The sequence below is a fragment of the Acomys minous genome, assembly GCF_964271855.1.
Source record: "Acomys minous genome assembly, chromosome: 7".
Classification (NCBI taxonomy): domain Eukaryota; kingdom Metazoa; phylum Chordata; class Mammalia; order Rodentia; family Muridae; genus Acomys; species Acomys minous.
Window position 1 is genome coordinate 123,359,712 of NC_140488.1, and position 21,942 is coordinate 123,381,653.

At 40.8% G+C, this 21,942-nt stretch overlaps 2 protein-coding genes across 5 annotated transcripts in view; both read right to left on the reverse strand.

Moving 5' to 3' along the window:
• The window catches only part of MBTPS2 (membrane bound transcription factor peptidase, site 2), a 50,891-nt gene that overhangs the window by 19,265 nt on the left and 9,684 nt on the right, over window positions 1–21,942 (reverse strand). For all 3 annotated transcript variants that reach the window (XM_084791129.1, XM_084791128.1, XM_084791130.1), the window contains 2 exons: window positions 13,740–13,843; window positions 9,281–9,408 (listed from right to left, as the gene is read on the reverse strand). In XM_084791129.1, coding sequence (XP_084647255.1) covers window positions 9,281–9,408; window positions 13,740–13,843 — 232 coding nt within the window. The remainder of the gene's footprint in view (window positions 1–9,280; window positions 9,409–13,739; window positions 13,844–21,942) is intronic.
• On the reverse strand, window positions 3,795–9,405 carry YY2 (YY2 transcription factor). Of its 2 annotated transcripts, none has more exons than XM_084791136.1 (2): window positions 9,281–9,405; window positions 3,795–6,793 (listed from the first exon to the last, which is right to left on the reverse strand). In XM_084791136.1, exon 2 carries the CDS (start codon window positions 6,743–6,745, stop codon window positions 5,621–5,623), a length of 1,125 nt encoding a protein of 374 aa, XP_084647262.1. In that variant the 5' UTR covers window positions 6,746–6,793; window positions 9,281–9,405; the 3' UTR covers window positions 3,795–5,620. The 2 variants fall into 2 exon arrangements, with proteins under 2 accessions (XP_084647262.1, XP_084647263.1); XM_084791137.1 differs by lacking the exon at window positions 9,281–9,405 and adding an exon at window positions 6,915–7,087.

Sequence of the window (21,942 nt, forward strand, 5' to 3'; positions counted from 1 at the left end):
AAGATGACTCTGTGGGTAAAAGTGCTTTCTGCATGAACTGAGGACCTGAATTCAACACCTAGGTGCCATGGGGCGATCCTGAAAACTGACTTGTGTAAATTGGCATCTACCTCACAGCTCCCATGTACATGTGCCTGCGCACACACACACACACACACACACACACACACACACACAGAGAAAACGTGCTCCACTATACAAATGGAAGTAAAAGGTGGTGTTAGAGGTTTTTGTCTTTTCCCAAGTGGGGCCTGGTGACTGAACTTAGGTCATGAGGATGCTAGCAAACATCTTTAGTCACCAAGTTGAATGTATGTCTCAGTATCGAATTATTTACCAAATACAGTTTACTTCTTTTTCACATTTTCCCACTCTTGCTGTCTCACCGATTCCATGTCTTAGATCTGGTACGTACGAATTATAAACCTAACATTAAAAAATCTCTCAATTAGCCGGGCATGGTGGCACACGCCTTTCATCCCAGCACTTGGGAATCAGAGGCAGGTGGATCTCTGACTTCGAAGCCAGCCTGGTCTACAAAGCGAGTCCAGGACAGCCGGCTGTTACACAGAGAAACCCTGTCTTGAAAAACAAAACAAAACAAAACAAAACAAAAAACAAAAGAAAACCTTTTGATTAGCTGGATGGTGGCGGCACACACCTTTAATCCCAGCAAACAGGAGGCAAAGGAAGGCAGATCCGTGTTTGAGGCTCGGTCTACAGAGTGAGTTCCAGGACAACCAGAGATACGCATATAAACTGTCTTGATTAATGAAAAAAAAATCTTTTATTTTATGTGTGCAAGTGAATCTGTGGAAGCCAGGGATTATAGGATGCAGTGAAACTGGAGCCATGGGGGATTGCAAAGTATGCTATGTGGGTGCTGGGAACTGAATTCGGGTCATCTAGAATAACACGTGCTCTTAAGCGCTCAGGCATTTCTCCGGCCCGTAAACTATTTATAAAGTTCCCTAATAACGATTGCTTAACCTGCTTTTAAGAGGGTTGTGATAAACAGCTTGCTTTTATTGTTTGTTGTGTTGAGCAGGCCCGAGGAAGGTGGGCAGCAGTTGTGGAAAAGAGCTCAAGCATCGCTCCACCAGCCGGGCAGCGGCCGCTCCACCAGCCGGGCAGCGGCCGCTCCACCAGCCGGGCAGCGGCCGCTCCTGCCAAGGTCTACCCTGAAGCCACAATCAGCCTCAAAGGATGGGGGTAGGGGAGGAGAGTGCTGGTTCATCAGACAATTAAAAACAAACAAACAAAAGGGAAGAGGGGGGCAGAAGACTAACAGGCTGAAGTGGTTGACCAAGAAACTAAGATCTACCTGCAGAAAACCAAGAGATCGAAATCGAGAGTCCAGCCTCTGAAATATGAAAACGAAGCCAAGCCCAACAAACCATGCATTATTTCTGCCTCTCTCCTTGTACAATCCAGAGGAATTTTTGTTGTTGTTGTTTTTCGAGACAGGGTTTCTTTGTATAGCTTTGGCCATCTTAGAACTTACTCTGTGGATCAGGCTGGCCCTCGAACGCACACAGATCTGTCTGCCTGTTTCTTTTTTTAAAAAATGGCTTTGGTCCTTGCTTGCCAGAAAATGTGTGTTCTCTAAATCATCTCTAGTCATGGCTTTCTGGCTGGTCAATTTTCCTAACGATTCTGATAATGTGCTGTGGAAAGTAGGAAACGTAAGAATGTGATATATGCGCTGTAAAATTCTGAATCAGTGGAAGTGAAGATTAGGACACTGTTCCGGAAGGTCTTAAGGAAAAATTGCCACAGTTTGAAGCTGGCATGTCATGGGACTAACTGTTTAAAAATAAACGTGATTCATGGTTCTAGAGTTTTGGTACACATGTAAAGAACTGTGTACATGCTGAAATGCCTGATGATCCTCAATCAATAAAATATCATGAAATAGGGGGAGGAGGCACAAAGAATGCCATGTACAAGGGAATGAGAAAGAATTTAGATGCTTTCTTCCCCCCAAATACTATCCCATGCTATCATAAGTTTAGTTTTTGGCAAAAGCAAACAAACAAACAAACAAAAACCCAGGATTTTCCCGTGTAACCCAAGCTGCTGTCAAATTGAGAACCATTCTGCTTCTGATTGTGTGCACTTAATTTTTGGTATGTTTATGCCAGAAATGGTGGCATACACTGAAAATTCCAGCATTCAGGAGATAGGACATCACGAGTGAGGCCAACCTGGCCTACATAGAGAAACAAACCCTGGCTCGATAAATAAATAGCAGCAACAACAAAACTCCTAACAGAAACCCTGATATGGTTAATTGGCTCTGCTGTAGTAAATCCTTCCCACTTTTCAGTAATATACTCATGCTTTCTTACAGTACTTTCAAAGCTTCATTAAAAAAAAGACAACAACAAGAAAAACACAGAGCCAATGACATTGCTAAATTGGTTATGGTTCTTGCTTCCAAACCTGATGACCTGAGTTTCATCCCCAGGTCCCACATGGCAGAAAAGAACAGTTGTCTTCTGATATTTGCATGAATGCCATGGCTAAATAAATAAAATATATAATCAATCTAAACATGGTGAATCATGTCTATAACCCTAGCACTTGGGAAGCTGAGGCAGAATTACTGCAGGTTACAAGCCAACCTGGACTACATTGTGGATTCCAAGGCAGCTTGGGCTACAGAGTTAAGACCTTATCTAAAACACAAACAGAACAATTACAACCAAAGAAAATCCCTCTTTATTTCATGCATCAGAATTTTCTCTGGACAAATTAAATCAGAATACTGCCTCTCCCCTGCCCTGTTGCTAATATGAGAAACAGGCATGGACAAGTGAACAAAAGTGGGGTCACACAATAGCACTGGTTTCTTGACCTTATGGATGACCTTTCCAGTTGTTTTCCACACTTGCAGTTCGTAATGTTACCCTCTAAATTCTGAATTTGCCAATGATGGCTAGGTGAGAGTGGACATGTGTGAAGCAGGCACATTTCATTCATCTAAACAATCTCGTTTATTGATTTGTTTTTGAGGGCATTTCTGAAATACGTTTTACTACTTTTGCTTTCTCAAGAACACAGATTTTGTTTGTTTGCTTGCTTGTTTGTTTTTGAGAGAAGGTTTCTCTGTGTAACAGAGCCCTGGCTGTCCTGGACTCCCATTGTAGACCAGGCTGGCCTCAAACTCAGAGATCTACCTGCCTCTGCCTCCCAACAGAGCACAGATTTAATAAAAAATATTTTCTTTATTATGTATACAGTGTTGTGTCTGCATGTACAACTGCACGCCAGAGGAGGGAACCAGATATCATTATAGATGGTTGTAAGCCACCATGGGTTTGCTGGGAATTGAACTCAGGACCTCTGGAAGAGCAGCGAGTGCTCTTAACCTCTGAGCCATCTCTCCAGCTCTAGAGCACAGATTTTTAATAGTGGCACAACAGACAATTGTCACAGGTGACTGTTCTGTGCACTCTTAGATGCTTTGTTAGCATTCCTGGTTGTTACTGAGCTGATGTCAGTAGCACTTTTCCCTTTCCTTATTTTCTTTCTTTCTTTTCTTTTTGGTTTTTTGAGACAGGGTTTCTTTGTGTAGCCTTAGCTGTCCTGGACTCCCTTTGTAGGCTCTGGCTGGCCTCAAACTCACAGCCATCCATGTGCCTTTGCCCTTTCCTGATTTTCTAGCTACCATATTCACACAAGTAAGCTATTTAAAATTTTTTTCAGTTATTTTATTTTTTTCTATAACATGCAAAATACACATCAAACACGCATTTAATTTAAAGACAAAATATTATCCAATCAAGCACTACTTTTAATTGATCAGACAAAGAAATTATAATCAACAGCAACAGCACTTTAGGTAGTATGCAAGGAGAGGATAAAGTGATTAAAAGATGTTAAAATTGGTTAATATGATTATATCACCTAATGTTTTATATTGTAAAATGCAGCTAAAAGAAACATGCAAAATGTGTTCGTATCAAGGAATGCTGCTAAAATTAAGACAGCAAACAAATCTATAAAATTTCTTTATCAGGATAATATGCATGTATAAAATTACCCATGTAGCCAGGTGGTGGTAGTGCACACCTTTAATCCCAGCACTTGGGAAATAGAGGCAGGCGGATCTCTGTGAGTTCGAAGCCAGCCTGGTCTACAAAGTGAGTCCAGGACAGCCGAGGCTATACAGAGAAATCCTGTCTCGAAAAACCAAAAAGAAAAAAGAAAGAAAAAAAAACCACACAAAAAAACCCCCAAAAACAAAAAACCCCCAAAACCAAACCAAAACAAAAAACCCATGTTTTTAAAGACTCCTTTTTACAAACACCAATGCCACAGAAATCATATATACAATTACTAAACATATTCCTAAAAGCATAAACATGAGCATTTGGAACACACAGTTTAAAAACATAAGTAGTAAGTAAACTTCGTATTTATGAGAATGCAAAAGTCCTATTTTAACAACAGTTGTATAAAGAAATGTAACCCGACATTAATTTCATGAATTATTCTATTGTCAAAACCAAATTTCACAAAAAACGCCACTGCAAAATAAGACAGGGTATCTTAGCAAAAATATGAGGCTCATGAATTAGTTTCCTACTGAAACCAAACATCACAGAAACACCACTGCGGAACAAAACAGGGATATTAGCAACATTATGTTGTGAGGTTCGTGAATTATTCTTCTGTCAGAACTAACTTTTCAATAACACTACTGCAGAGTAACATAGGGCACGTTGGCAATATTAAGTTCGTTGTGAAAGCAAGTCTCACAGAATTACCACTGTAGAATAAAACAGTTCATTTTAGTATATGAAGTCCGTGAAATTGTCTCTTGTCGAAACCAAACTTCAGAAAAACACCACTGCAGAAGACAGGATACCTGAGCAATATGAGGTTTGTGATTTAGTCTCTTGTTGAAAACAAACTTCACACACACACACACAAAATCACACCCACAGAGTAACACAGTGCATCTTAGCAACAGTGAGGCTTATCATTTAGTCTCCTTTTGAAATCAAGCTCCTAAAAAAAAATCTTCAGAGAAAAATAACAGGTCATTTTTAGAAACAATGTGGTTCATGAATTAGTCTGTTGAAAGCAAGTTTCATATAAAATACCACTGTAGAATATTAACGGGTCATTTTGGCATATCTAGTTCATGAAATAGTCTCTTGTAACAACACCACTGTAGAAGATAGGATATCTTAGCAATATGAGGCTCATGATTTAGTTTCCCATTGAAATGAAACTTCTAAAAAAGCTTCATCGCAAAAGAACACAAGCCGTCTTTAGCAACAATATGAGGTTTGTGAATCAGTCTCCTGTTGAAACCAAGCTTCGAATAATATCAGTATAAACCATCTCAGCAACAACGTGAGGTTAGTTAATTAAGTCTCTCTGGCTGAAATCAACGTCACAAAAACACCACTGCAGCACAAAATAGGGCATCTTATCAACATAAAACTTTTTAACTTTTACTCTATCAAAACATAAGCCTCAGATATGTTGAATTCATTTGCAATAACTTTCCTAGAAACTATTCAAACGTGAGGTATATTTATTCCAAGGCACATTACTGTAAAATACTTCCCAGGCTTCAGAAGGATCTTCTCACTCCTTTCAACTAGTCATTCTTGTTCTTAACGTGTGTTAAGATATGCGATTTCAGATTTGTCGACTGAGCAAACTTCTTGTTGCAAGCATCAAATGGGCACACAAAGGGCTTGTCTCCAGTATGGATTCGCACGTGTGTGCGCAAATTAAAATCGAGGGAAAAGCGCCTCCCGCAGCCTTCAAAGGTGCATTGGTAGGGCTTCTCTCCAGTGTGAACCAGCTGATGACGTTTCAGCTTTGAACTCTCAACGAAAGCTTTGCCACATTCTGTACAGACGTGCACTCTAGGCCCATGAATGTGCAAGTGCTTTCTCATAGAAGAGTTATCCTTGAACATCTTCTCACATCCTTTATGAGAGCAAGCTATAGGTCTTGGGAAGTCTCCTTTGGGTTTTTTGGGTTTCATGCTAGTAAATTCTGCCAGTTGTTTCGGATCAGACAGGTCAATGCCAGGTATTCCTTCAGGAGGAAATTTCTTTCCCATCATATACTCAGAATAATCAGGTGGTGAGTCAGCAGCCTGCACTTTGGCCACGGTATCTTCTTTTTCTTCATTAGCCTCCCACAAGTCGAAGGGTAATTCTTCCTCAAGAGCTTCGATTTGTACTTGCTTCTGCAGCCACAGTTGGTCACTTAGGTCGGGGTTTACACCTTCTTCGGCGCTGGCCTCCATAATGGTCGTCAGATCACAGAGATTACTTTCACAGGGGAGGAGCTTATCTTGATCATGCTCGGCCTCCATGAAGCTAGGCAAAGGGGTAGTAGTCGGCTGGAAAAAGTCATCTTGAATAAATGGCACAACCATCTGGCTTTCAAATTCAGAATTGAGTAGTAGGTTGTCTATGTCCTGGATGCCCACCACCTCCTCTCCTGTCTGCAAGAAGAACATTTCCTGATTATGTTCCTCATTCCTCAGGTTGCTGCTCCCACGGGGCTGCACAGTAAGAAAAGGAGAGCGGTAGTGGTTGTCACCATGCACCCAATCGACACCTACATCTTCATACATTTCAACGGTTTGGGTTGCGCTGGTTTCCAAGGAAACTGTCTCTACATTCAGTGGCTGAGGCTCCATAAAATCGGCAGGAATTTCTGCATTTTCTGTGGTGGTGATATATACAATTTCCTCTGAGGCCATGGCGGAGACCCACGTAGCAGTACTGGGTAGCAAGCAGGTGGGCAATGGCTGTGGAGTAGAAAAAAAATCAGGGAAGAAAAAGCACGCACTTGCGTGCTAAATAAAACAAAAACAGAACAACAACAAGAAAACCCCCACACAACAAAACTATAACAATAAAAAGCCAAACCAGAGAGCGGACGAAAAGCAGGTTCTTCGGTGAAAAGCGGGCTCTTCAGTAAAAAGCGGGCTCTTCGGTGAAAAGCGTGCCGTCGTCTGAGGCGGTAAACGGTGTTTCCGGGAGGATCAGACGCATGCGCATTATACGTCACTGTACACGTCACTGTACACGTCACTGAACTGCGACAGACTATTTAAGCATCTTTTGCGCATGCCTAAATGATTATGCAACCTCCAGTACGGCGTGCAGAGCCTGCATGGGCTTTTCTTGCTGTCCTGTCTAGTTACTGACTGAATATAAAATTTCCATCTAGGTTCTTTTTTTATTTTTTGTTTTCGAGACAGGGTTTCTCTGTGTAGCCTTGGCTGTCCTGGACTTCACTTTGTAGACCAGGCTGGCCTTGAACTCACTCAGATCTGCCTGCCTCTGCCTCCCGCGTGCTGGAATTAAAGGCATGCGCCACCACGCCAGGCCCCCCATCTAGATTCTTTATTGAAGGCTCCCTGCATTTTATTTCAGTTGATATTCTGACGTTCCCTCAGCCAATCTATTCTTTTTTAATTTTACACTTTGTGTCTGCATATTATGCAAGAATCCCACCACGGAGCTATATACTCCAAATTCTGTTATAATTATTTATTTCCCCTTATTTAATCACAAAACTTATTAAATATACATGGTCTCATAGATGCCAGGCAAGCACCTTACCAGTGAACCACATTTCAACCTGACTTTTTTTTTCTTGTTTTGGTTTTTCGAGACAGGGTCTTTCTGTATAGCCTTGGCTGTCCTGGACTTACTTTATAGACCAGGCTAGCCTCAAACAAATAGCGATCCACCTGCCTCTGCCTCCCGAGTGTTTGATTAAAGGCCACTACGCCTGGCTTCAACCTGACATTTTAACAGCAGAGTTTTTTTTAAAGATTTATTTTTTTATTATGTATACAGTGTTCTGCTTGCATGTACACCTGCAGGCCAGAAAATGGCACCAGATCTCATTATAGACGGTTGTGAGCCACCATGTGGTTGCTGGGAATGGAACTCAGGACAGTAGAGTTTATTTCATTGTGTTTGAGGTAATTTATAATGATATAGGAAACATATATATTTTGGGTTTTTTTCAGGTTGTTTAGGTTGGCTTATAGTATCACTTGATATAAGGTTTTTTTTTTTGTGTGTGTGTGCTTCATGCTTTCATTCACTATGATCACTTGAAATGTTTAAATGCAGTTTTCAGATCATTTACTGTATACTATTACACTAAAACCACAATTTCTGACTTAATGTCATGTATCTTATTTACTCCAGTAAAAAAGTGAGGGAATCAGTATGCAGACTTACGGCTTTTATTTTACCCATCTCCAATTTTAAAGATAAATATTAATTTTTATGAGTCATTTATTTTATGTGTGCAAATGTTTTGCCTACATGGCCTGTGGATGTCATGTCATTGAGGCCCATAGAACTGGAGCTACAGGACAGCTGCAAGCCACCATGTGGGTGCTGAGAACCAAATCTAGGTCCTCTTTAAGAGTACCTACAGCTCTTAACTGCTAAGGCATTCCTCTAGTCCCTGAAGAAATTTCTATTATGTTATTTATTTTGTGCATGCAAACGTGTCATGGCATGATCATAGAACTGAGGACCACTTCTAGTTGTTGGTTCTCACCCTCCTACTATATAGGACCTAGAAATCAAATTGAGGTCATTAGGCTTGCAGCAAGTGTCTTTACTCATTGAACCACACTGTTGGCCCCCACCTCAATTCTTTTTTTCCCTGGTTAGTCATCTTACATCATAGGCTGTTCAAAATTTCTATTTCCACACAGCTTAGCCTTAGTTATTTCATTAAAGGAGATGTAGGATTGCGGTGGATTTGTCCTATGTTTCTTTAGCTGAGATGGGTCTGTTTTTCCCAGAATTTCTCCCCTATATAACTGTGTATCTCCAGGTGAGTTTTTCTGTCGCAATGAACTCCAACAGAGCTAAAGTTCAGCATCAATTCTTGCATGACATCTTTTCTTCATTCTTGAATTATGACTTATCATGTGACTGACTTTTCATGTTCTCTCTTGACTTTTGCACATTTCCTTATATATTTCAGCTACGTTGTCATTCTTTACAGTTGTTGTTTCAGGTTTTGATCATGCCTCTGCTTCGGTAAATATGCAGTTTTCTCCCCTGCTTTTCTTTTATTTTTTTAATAATTTATATAGGTTTTTTTTGAAAAATTTCTTTTGAGGTAGTCTAGTAAGCTAAATTTATTAACCAAATGTTATTTCTCATGAGAGTACTTTCAATAAAATCACTAACCACAAAAAATTAAAACCCAAACAACTCATAAAAATTTAAAAATAATGAAGTCTTTTTATTACCTGCACAAAATATCCTTAGCTGCTGGACTGGTGATATAAGTTGCAAATGGGTAGTGAACAGATCAACAAATGCTCCAGGATAAATAATGAAGAGAAAAATTCCAAAGCCATTAAATCGAACTTGTTCCCTAAGAAAACATGTTAAAAATCATATTAAGAAAAAGAAATTAATATTATTGTATTTTTCAAGTTGATAATGATGTGATTATAAAAATTCAGTGTAATTCAAATATTTAAAAACAATCTTCCTAAAGAGATAAAGTATATAGTCTAAAAACTGGTAATCAAAACTTTAAAATAGTATAATACAGATTTGGCCTAGGCTCTAGAGAACGCCGAAATGCACTTAAAATGCCAAAATTTTAGGATTTTGCTACTGTGCATATATAACTGAAATTTGGGGTGTGTGTGTGTGTGTGTGTGTGTGTGTGTGTGTGTGTGTGTGTATAATTCTATGAGAAATCAACCATAGAAACTTACACAGTGGAGCTGGGCATGGTGGACCACACTTGTACTCCCAGCACTCAGGGAGACAGAAGCAGGATCTCTGAGTTTGAGGCCAGCCTGGTCTACAAAGAGAGTCCAGGATAGCCAAGGCTACATAGAGAAACCCTGTCTCAAAAAAAAGAAAGAAAGAAAGAAAGAAAGAAAGAAAGAAAGAAAGAAAGAAAGAGAAAAAGAAAAAGAAAAGCAAGAAATTTACAATGTACTATAAACTATTTTCAGAAAGGGACAAAGAGGAATGTATAAGTCAAATAATGATTCAAATATAGTTATTCGCCTTAGTTATTATAAACAAACCTCAAAATTTACACAAGTATATTTATGTTGAGCTAATGTTTATTATCCTAATGCCTTATCCTAAGGCACATGCTTATTATCCTACTATTGGGGAGACTGAGGCAGGAAGACTCTGAGTCTGAGGTAGCCTGGGTTAGAGAAAACTTTCCTTCCTACTACCTCTTCCCCAAAAGAAGTACATTTGAAAGTAGTTAATGGTAAGATAGTCCTTAAAAGGAATAGTTTTTCCATCACTTCATTTTTTACAAATATGTTAATATATTTAATAGTCTCCTAGGACTTAATAGGTACTATGAGGAAAGCATTACTTAATAGTAAATATATAAGACAACTGTATAAATCGTGCTTTGTTGGTAACCAGACTTATAATAAAAAAATTCATAGTTTACAGTGACAGATGGTGCTATGCAGTCTGCTAGGGTAGAAAAGTTATCAATGGTCTTACCCAGCTGCAAATCTTGTGAGATATAGCAACAAGCAGTTGGCCAAGATTGTTATGTGGATAACCAACCACTTTTCTGTTGGATTTAGGTGTGCTCCACAGGATGGAATTCATGCTTGTTAAACCTGGCCAGAGCCCTGTAGCTGGAGAGGTGTGGTGGCCACACAAGAACAGCCACCATAAAGCTCATATATTTAGTGTTTAGTCACCAGTATGTGGAACTGTCTGAAAGGATTAGAAGGAATAGGTAGTGTTAGAGTAGGTGTTGCCTTGCTGTAGGAAGTGTGTCACTGGGGGTAGGCTTAAAGGGTTCAAAAGCCCATGCCATGCCTAGTCTCCTTCTCTCTGCCTGCCTACCAGTTGGTATATAAAGCTCTTAGCTACTGCTCCAGTGCCACGTGTGCTGCGTGCTCCCTGCCATGATGATAATGGACTAACTCTCTAAAACTGTAAGCCAGCCCCAAGTAAATGCTTTCCTTTATAAGGGTTGTCATGGTCATGGTGTCTCTTCCCAGCGACAGAACTAGGGGAGAATCTACTACTATTGTTTTGGTAAACAGATTTAGCATTAACCTGCCTTTTAAATAAGTATCTTATCCATTAGTGCTGTTCTCATTCATTACCAGAGGAGCTTGCTCTTTATTTAATTCTTGCAGTGGGTAACAGATAATATAGACTCACAACTGGCCAAAGAGTAGAGAATAAGTAACTATGGAACGCTCAGCTCTGACCGAGGCGTCGATGTCACACACCCATTCCCTTCAGGCTCAGAGAAAGACTGTGGAAGAGGAGGGAGAAAGATTTTTTTTTGGTTTTTCAAGACAGGGTTTCTCTGTGTAGCCTTGGTCATCCTGGACTCACTTTGTAGACCAGGCTGGCCTCGAACTCACAGCGATCCACTTGCCTCTGCCTCCCGAGTGCTGGGATTAAAGGTGTGCGCCACCACACCCGGCTGAGAAAGATTTTTTTAAGAGCCAGAGTTTGGGAAGGATTACAGCCAAACGCTGTCCTCCACAATGTAAGTTGGGCAGTATACTCATGAACTCACAACAGCTCTGGCTGCCTGCTTAGGACTACAGGATCAAGCTGGATAGGGGGAGAATGTGGGGACCTGCAGCTGTGCTGGTACTGACCATTGCTTCTTTTTGTCTGCAGTTGAAACATTAGTTGTTTTTGTCTGCAGTTGAAACATTGTGCTCCACCGGTTGCCTCCATTTTCCTTGTTTTGGGTCTCATGATTTGGCCCTTGGTTTGCCTCTTCTTGGGGATTTTCCACAGTGCTGTTTGATTGCTGGTTCCTCCCTTATATAAGCAGTTCTGTTACTCCCAAAAATGGCATTCTCTTAGCACGAATGACTCGTTGTGTCGTCTTTTTAATCTACAGACCCTCGCCGTAGCCTAAACTAGTAGCGTGGGCGCTACAGGAGAAGCTCATGAGGACTTATTGGTAGTTGAGGGTTTCTGGAGGTTACCAATGCTCCAGTGCTAGGCACTACAACCATGCACACAGCAGGTAACACTAACTGGACTTAGAGGGTTAATAAGTAGTGGGGGAAGGGACTTGGAAGGGACACATAGGGAACTGAGAGGAGTTGGAGGCAAGGAGTAGGGTATGGACATGATCAAAATACATCATATACATATGTGAAATTCTTAAAGAATACATAGAAATATTATATTAAAAAGTCATCCAAACTTTCTCTCCCTGCTCTGAACTCTTCCCAGAAGCCTCTCTATACTCTCCCCTGTACCTCCAATAAAAACCTCCCTTCCAACCATAAAAAAAGTCATCCAATATCTTTTACAAACATACTGTAAACGATGAAACTATTAATGATAATGCTTCTAGATATAAAAAGCCTAAAGGTTACACATCTAAACATGTGGAAACAAAAATGAGATTTATAAAAAGTAACTTGGATTGGTAAGATCGCTCAATTAGTAAGGCTGCTTGCTACCACATCTGGCATGCTGAGTTTGATCCTAGGAAACTACTTGGTAGAATGAGAGAAATGGTTCCTGAAAATTGTTCTCTAACCTCCACACATGTGACATGTGTATAACCCCCCCCTATATGCACATATATGTGGCAAAAATGTTTTAAGGTAACTGCCTCTTTAAAGCAGTAGTGTGCACACCTGTTCAAACATGCTGTGTTAAGATGAATGTGTATTCTTTTTAGCTAGACTTGTTCATAAGCAACTGGAAAACAATGATGAATCTTTTTCTTTAGAACAGGGATTTGCCTTTTTCCTCGTACATACACACAAAAGATAAAACATTCTTGTCTGTCTGCATGTTTCTGATTATGGCAGGTATGAGGGAATCAGGGAAGTAGTGACCACGGTTGCCTTCTTCCCATCTTATTAGTTAGGTATAATCAGAAATACACATTTAGGTGCTCAAATCCACCAATTCAGGATGATCCCCAAATTTCTAGATAGGCTTAGATAGCACTAAACCCAGCACTTCCAGGATTTTTTTTTCCTACCGAACATGGGAAATGAACAGAAGCAGGAAAGTGTTTCAGCTGATTAAGGTGCAACCATGCACAGTGGCACATGCTTGTTATCCTAATACTTGGAATATTGAGGCAGGAAGACTCTGAGTCTGAGATTAGCCTGGGTTAGAGAAAGCTTTCCTTCCTACTACCCGCCCCGAAATGTGCTGGGGCAGTGGCAGAGGATGGAATTCAGCGAATGCTAGAGGACAGATCAACAAGATGGCTCTGTGGGTAAAGAAAGTTTCTGTCAGTTCTATGACCTGAGTTTGATCTCTGGGACTCACATAGTGGAAGACCAGTGACTCCCAGAAGTTGTTCTCTGACTTCCAGAAGCATGGCACAGTATGTGTGTTGCACACGCACACACGCACACAGACACAGACACACACACACGTAATAAGTAAAAAAAAAATACAAATTTTAAAATAAAAACACTAGATGAAAAACCTTGAAGAACTGAGGTTATAATCATAGCTGCATAAAGCAAAGGACAGAAAGACCTGGAATACAGATGATCACATGATTAGAAGGGCATATCAGCAATCCATTAATTCTTTTATATTCCAAAGTGATAAATGGTGGGTATATATTGAGTAATAGCTACAGAAGAAAGAAAAAAAAACTCGTCAAATATACAAGATCTTAGGAATAAATTATCTTCAATGAAAAGCTTCTTTGCAAGTAGTAGAAAAGAAAAGGTTAAGTCTAATTACCTAATAGCTGCTATACCGTGTCCAATTTCATGTACAACACCACTAATGAGGACTGCAGCGAAGAAGTAAGTCAGCTGATTGACAGGTAAATTTATACCAGGAACCTGTTTATAGACATAACACAGCAATGATTATCAGTGCGGGCATAGCAGAATCCTATTTGTACACCAAGAGGCATGACCTTCACTGTCTTAAAACTGAAATATCCAAACTTATGACCATTAATGATCAATTTTTATTTTTACTGTAATTAAAGAAAAAGCAATGCTTTGTTTTAACCTATGAAATTTCTGTAAATCAGGCTTGCTACCAATTTAAAGGAAACGGAAAGGACCACATTAAAAAGTTACATTGCTAGATTCCTGAGAGCTTCACCATGGCAAAGAATTGGGGTGCCCTGAGTATCAGTCAGAGAAAGCAGGGTGACAATGAAGGTGGCAGTGGCTGATCTATCCTTAATTTAAGGGCTGGAAGCTCAATTTGGAAACTTCTTAAAACTCTTATTCCTAGCCAACGGTAGTGGTGCACACCTTCACTTCCAGCACTCGGGAGGCAGAGGCAGAGGCAGAGGCAAGGCAGATCTCCAAGTTTGAGGCCACCTTGGTCTATAGAGTCAGTTCTAAGACGGCCAGAGTACACAGAGAAACCCTGTCTCGGAAAAAAAAAAAAACTTAGTCATTGTCTTTGAACTGTTATTACAAGATTTCAAGAGCTCATGCTGAGTCATACGAAGTGCCTGGTCAGTTTGGGTGGCCCTTGCCCTTCATTCCATTTACCTTACCAGTTTACAATTAGAAAAGTAGAAGCAAAGATTAATGCATTCATGCAAAGTAGACTCATGGATATATGAAGAAGCAGGAGTTGTTTTACAATTATATAGTCTAAAAATGTTCTATATATAAATACCAGTGCATACATAAGGGAAGATTTCTTTCTTCTGTTCTTTTTATTTTTTCAAGACAGGGCTTCTCTGTGTAGCCTTGACTATCCTGGACTCACTTTGTAGACCAGGCTGGCCTCGAACTCATGGCGGTATCCGCCTGCCTCTGCCTCCTGAGTGCTGAGATTAAAGGTGTGCATCACCACAGGCCTGCGGGAAGATTTCTATTATCCAAGCTGAACAGCAAAACTCTTGGTCTGTTAAGGAGAAAGCCTGAACAATGGAAAGGCCACTGCTCACAGTACAAGACTTGGAAACCAAAAGAAATTCTCTTCATTTATGAATTATCATTTTAATACTAACGAAAAGTGTTTAAAACAGGAAATTTTGGGTCTGGAGAGATGGTTCAGTGGTTAGGAGCAGTACACTGTTGCTGTAGGGGAGCTGGGTTAAACTCTCAGCATCCACAATGTGGCTCATGACTGTCTGTAACTCCAGGTCCAGGGGATACAACATACTGTTCTGGCCTCCATGAGGACCAAGTCCACACAAGTGCACGTAAGTACAAAAACACTTGTACACATAAAATACAAATAAAGAAATATTTAAAAACAAAACAGCAAAACTTACCTAGAAGCCTCTAAACTCGTTCAGTTTGCAAACAGAAAAGAGAACTATTCTCGATCCTTTGCCATATACTTCTAGTCTGTTCCTTTACACCTACTTTCAAAAACCACAATTTTGAAACTTGTTTTTTCACCCATCTCTTCATAAGTACTTTCTAGCTCTGTTTATTTGTCATGTTTTTTGCTTGTTTGCTTTCTTTTCTTTCTTTCTTTCTTTTTTTTTTTTGAGACAAAGTCTTACTATATACACAGCTGAGTCTACCTACTGAGAAAGACACTTCTGCCTCAGGCTCCAGAGAGCTAGGATTAGTATACCATATTGTATATGGCCTAACCTGCTTTTTTTATATATAACAATAATTTTAGGGGGCTGCAGAGATGGTTCAGCTGTTGAGAGTACTTGTTCTTGTAGAGGATCCAGCACCCATTTCTTGGCTGCAAACAATACATAATCCCAGTCTTAGGGAACATAACAGGCATATATGTGGTGTACATATATAAATTAAGGCAAAACAGTCACACAGAACATAAAATTTTAAAAGCTACAGATATTTAGATTTTATGTGTATGAGCAGAGTGGTTTTGTTTGTTTGATTTTGGTTTTTTGAGACAGGGTCTCGCTGTGTAGCTTTGCTGTCCTTGACTCCCTTTGTATACCAGGCTCGCCTCAAACTCACAGCCATCCGCCTGCCTCTGCTTCCTGAGTGCTGGGATTAAAGGTGTGTGCACCACGCCCTTCAAAAAGCTCTTTCATTTGTTTTTGTTTTTCAGTGTATGAGTGTCTTGTATGTATGTATGTATGTATGTATGTATGTATGTATGTATGTGCACACCACATATGTGCCAGGTGCCCACAAGGTTAGAAGAGGGTGTGGGAAACCCTAGAACTGGAGTTGTAGATCATCGTGAGCCACCATGTAGGTTCTGAGACCCAAACCTGGCCCTCATTAGAGCAACAAATGCTCTTAACCTCCCTCTGGGCCATTTCTCCAGCTATACTACCTTGCTTTTAGAGATGAGCTCTCTCACCAGGACCTGGAGTTCAAAGGTTAGGCTAAGCTGCCTGGCCAGAAAGCCCTAAGAATTCCCATCTCTACCTCCTTGCATTAGGATTATTGAATATGTATCATCAGCCTTGTTTTTTTTTTTAAACCAGCACCTCAATATGGTTTTTAATAGGTGGATTATATTTTACAATATTTTGCTTTTTGGTAATTATTTTTATCACCTGATTATTTCATTCTCAAGTGTGAATATGTGTGTGTGTGCAAGTACACATGCCCCTGTACACACATGTCAAAGCAGGATGGTGAATGTCGGGTGCCTTCTTCTATTACTTCCTTAATTGGTGTGTGTGTGTGTGTGTGTGTGTGTGTGTGTGTGTGTGTGTGTGTGTGTGTGTCGGGGGGTGGAGGGGAAGGTTTGCTACAGTGTGCCTGTGGACTGTGCAGGCTAGAGGACAGCATGAAGGAGTTGGTTCGCATTCCCATATGTGGGTCCTGTGGATAGCACTGTGGCTTAGTGGCAGGCACCCTTATCCACTGAGTCACCTTGCTGGCCCCTCAGTACCTCATGCTTTGCTTTGAGACACGATCTCTCACTGACTGTGAGGTTCCACCATTTCAACTAGTCTAGATGTCTCATGAGCTGCTCACTGGCTTACTACCCAAGACTTGCTTAGTCTGCTTTCTTTCTTTTTGGGGGTGGGGGGGCGGTAAAAAATCTGCTAGCTTAGTGAGGTAGCTTTAGTTTCTGGACTATATACAAAATATATATTTTACAACTAAATTGCTAGCTCTTTAGAAACCTCTTTCTCTCTGTGTCCTTTTATCTAGCTAGTCTACCTGTCTCTTGAGCTCCTCCAAGCCAAAGAGGGCTCCTTAGCTCTCTTTTCTAGAATTGTTTTACCTGTGTCCTGCCATCTGCCTCTCTGTTGTTCCTGCAATTCCAGAGGGGAAAAAATCCCTATCTCTTACCTGGAGCTCCTTCCATGAAGGTTCTTCCAAGCCAAAAGAACTCTGCTTTCTTATAGAACCCAGGACCACAGGCCAGAGACGGCACCACCCACAGTGGGCTGGGTCCACCCCCCTTGATCATTAATTGAGAAAATGCCTTAAAGCTAGATCTCTCTTTTGTTGTTTGTTTGTTTGTTTAGACAGGGTTTCTCTGTGTAGCCATGGCTGTCCTGTACTCGCTCTGTAGGCCAGGCTGGCTTTGAACTTTTCATGGTGCCAAGCCTCAACTTTTTTCATGACCCCTTCATTCCTGGGTCTTCAACTGCCACTGAGGCTGAATCTTCACCACTGGCCTCTCTTGGCTTCTCACAGTGCCAGGTCTCAGCTGTTCTCCATGACCCCTCCATGCCTTCAAAACCAGTACCACCTGCGTGACTCTTACACATCACCAAGTATGCTACAACCATGGCCAGTTCTGGAACACAGCTTCTCTGTGTTCTCAGGAAACACTTTCTAGAAGATTTCACCTCAACAATGCTGGTCTCTTCTTAATGCCAAATTCTCAAGCCCCCCTCCCCCCCTACTGCCCCCCCCCCCCGCCAACCAGCATGAGTATCCAAGGAATGCAAAGGTTTCACTCCAGTAACTTTGGTATCTGTTAATCACAGCTGATTCTTCTGCCGCAGCTAACCAGAACCACAGAACCTTAACTCAAAATAGCAAATGTCCCTCTGAAACTTTATAAGCCCCATGCCTTCATCCTCTGCACTGTTCTCAACATTCTTATCTTCCAAGCTCCTACTGAACTCTTTAACACTCAGTGGCTTTTCTAACCCAGTGTTCCATAATCCACCCAAAAACATGGTTAGGTCTGTTACAGCAATACCCCACAATACCGGTACCCTTGTCTTAGTGAAGGTTTCTATTGCTGCAACAAAACAACATGACCAGAATATAAGTTGGGAAGGAAAGGGTTCATTCGGCTCACATTTCCATATTGCTGGAAGTCAGGACAGGACTCAAACAGAGCAGGAACCTGAAGACAGGAGCTGCTGCAGAGGCCATGGAGAGGTGTTGCTTACTGGCTTGCTCTACATGTGTTGTCCAGCCTGCTTTCCCATAGAACCCAGGACCACCAGCCCAGGGATGGCACCACTCACAATAGGCTAGGCCCTCTCCCACTGATCACTAAAAGAGGCAATGCCTTACAGCTGGGTCTCATGGAGAGATTTTCTCAATTGAGGTTCCTTCCTTTCAGAGAACTCTAGCTTGTGTCAAGTAGACATAAAACTAACCAGCAGAGATACCTATATTTTATCAAGCTGCTCTCTTAGAAATAGATAGCTAGAACATTAGGCAAGCTCATTTTATTCATATCTGCAATCTGAGTAGCCTATTCACTATCCAACTGGCCTTTTCCTGATGTTTTCACAAATTTGTTACTTTATTAGGAACAGGGTTAAATATAACTTGGTAGGGAGACTAGCTTGATGTTGAACTTACAGTGATGCTTTTGGCTCTGCCTCCTGAGTTCTGGGATTATAGACAGGCACTGCGATTTCAGCTGCATTCCTCTCTTTCTTACTAATCTGTTAACTATACTTCAAACATCAGGATTAGTACTTTGTAATGTCAGAAATGTAGCCTCCAGTTAATCAACCATATAACTTCCATTTGCTTTTAGTTTCTGATATTAAAAAAAAAACACATAGCAGTATCAAATCTATCAATATTTTAACATTTCCTAAAAAATCAAGACTGAATATAAATGTAAATCATGGACTCTGGGTGATGATGACCATAGATTTAGATTTACCAACAGTAACAAGTGGACCACTCTGGTTGGGGTAGCTGTGTTTGTGTGGGAAGCACACAGGAAACCTCTGTATTTCTTCTCAATAGTGCTACAAACTTAAAACTGCTCTAAAAATAACAATTAAAAATAAGTAAGAAGAAAAATACTGTTTACTGTTCCATATAGTTCTGATGTTAGTTTTATGTCTTCTTCATTCCACTTCATGTAAATTAACAACCTGATTTTTTTTCAAGGACTTTTATGATCTAAAATTTTACCACCATCTCAATTGGACCATGGTTTTGGGCTGCACAGCAGATGAGTTTCACTTTTAAAGCCTTGTAACCAAAGAGAGATCCACAGAATGTGGCTCGGTCATGTTCTAAGTTCCAGTAATTCTGATCGCCTGTTCTCTCATTATGAAGCTCATTTTCATAATCAACATCTTTAATGTGTGTGTGATATCTTCTTATCTGGAATTCTCTTTACTCAGACCTTACTAAGCAGCCTTTCTTCTTCCACAGCGTCCCATTTCTCCATTCCCATGCTGGGTAAAATATCTGCTCAGTTTACTTTTCCTGTTTCTGGTACTTTTTTAAAAAATGGATTCCCTTAAGGTCATCTCTCATGCCATGCCACCTAGCTCACAAAACAGCCTTCACCAAAGCACAGCTTCCCTTTATTTCAAATAACTCACTTAATTTTTTTTTTTTTTGCCACCAGCTCTCTGTTCCTTCTGTACATTGTCTCCTGGATACATTAATAAGTAAATAAGATAAGGTACGAGTCTGAGTTTGCGACTGACTGGAGCAACAGATGGCAGGTCTTAATGGCTGGCAACCATACAAGATGACCATCTGTCTCTGACACAATTGCAGAGTATTAGATGTACTGGAACATTGAACGCAGAACACTCTTTCAACAGCACACAGTGCCAGGGCTGTGGGAATTAATATGGGGCATGGCTTCAGAAAATTCGAGAATAAACAAGAAGTGTGTTTCTTAAGCTCCAGAGACTTATCTCAGAGACAAGAGACAAGGCATTTTAAAAATTATACACAAAAGTACATGGTAGACTATGGGGGCTTCTGGCTTTTTTTTAACAGTTCCAAAAGCACAGGTCACCTAGTATTTTTATGAACGCGGAATAAACTGAGAAGTAAAGAGAAGAATAATTTGTATATATGACAATCTGCCATTAGATCTTGAGCATGCAGACAGGCCAATGATCAGATTTTCCTTAAATGGGCTTCCTCCTCTCTTAATCTCCTTTCTTGAAAACTACTTGTATAACTAAGAGTCATCCTTGAACCGTCCCTGCACTCTCCAGCTTCACATTAAATTAATCACTGTCTGAGAAGCCATCAGCTTCATTCTCTTCACTCCCTTTAAAAATTGAGAATTTCATAATACAAATATTGTGTTTTGATCAAATCCACCCTCCCTTTTAAATCCTCCAACTCCCCCCTTATTCCAACACCACTTTTCCCTCCAAACTTCAAGTGTTCCCCCCGCCTCTCTTTAACCCATTGAATCTTCTTAATGTTACCACTATGTGCATGGGTTCAGGACCATCTTCTGCATGGGTAGCCTCTCAAGGGCCTTCATTCTCTTTGCCACAAATTTAGTTTAGATCCTTGTTACTTCTTTTTTTTAAAAAAATATTTATTTATTATGTATACAGTGCTCTGCCTGCATGTACACCTGCAGGCCAGAAGAGGGCACCAAATCGCATTGTGGATGGTTGTGAGCCACCGTGTGGTTGCTGGGAATTGAACTCAGGACCTCTGGAAGAGCAGTCAGTGCTCTTAACCGCTGAGCCATCTCTCCAGCCCCCTTGTTACTTCTAAAATGAAGCATTCCATCTGTACTCATAAATTATTTCCCTTGTCTTTGAGCTAACTATATTTTGGCCCTTTTTGTACAGAACTCTAATCTATAGGTAAAACAAAAACTTTCTAGAAAGGTCTTTCATGGTCTTGATACTACCTGTATCTCCCATCTTATCGCCTATTTCCCATATTGTTCTCTTATAATTTGCCTACCTTAACTTTAACCATATTCCCTATAAGGGTGGGTCAAAATCATGTATACTTCCTTGAATGAACCTTCCACTCACCTCCCTCCCTTCTTGCTTTTCCCCTTTTCTCTCTCTCTTCCCTCCCCTCAAGTTGAACACAGGGCCTAGCGCATGCTAGTCAGTGCTCTATCATGAAGTTATGCCTCCTAACACTTTCTTTTTTTTTTTCTTTTTTTCTTTTTCTTTTGGTTTTTCGAGACAGGGTTTCTCTGTGTAGCCTTGGCTGTCCTGGACTCACTTTGCAGACCAGGCTGGCCTCGAACTCACAGCGATCCGCCTGCCTCTGCCTCCCGAGTGCTGGGATTAAAGGCGTGCGCCACCACGCCCGGCCTAACACTTTCTTTTACCTTTTACTTTGGGATAGGTTCTCACTATGTTCCACACCGTGGCCTTGAGCTTGCTTTGTAGCCAAGTCAAGCCTTCAACTTGCAATCCTTCTGTCTCAGCCTCCCAAGTAGTTGGGATTATAAGTCTGTACCCCTAGGGCTGGCTTGTATTTGTCTTTTTAAAGGGATACAACATGATGTAGCAAAGATTCTATTGTCACTGATGATGGCTACGCTATTTACCAACTGAGGTCCTGGACAAATGAGGTAATGTCTTTGGGCATTGGCTTTCTCAGGGAGAACAAAATAAACTTCATGAGTGCATTCTGCCTACTGGCCCCGGGCTGAGAAAACAAAATATAACACACAGAGAAACCTCACAGGGGCAACATTACCTATGTTACCTAGGAGTTTATGGTTACTATGATTTTCTTGCTGTGCTCCATGTTACAGTGGTCCTTCTATTCCTAAGGTGCTCGGCTCTCACTGGCTCTCAGCTTCCTTTTCCAGGCTATGTGAACTGTCCTCCTACTTCCGCTCT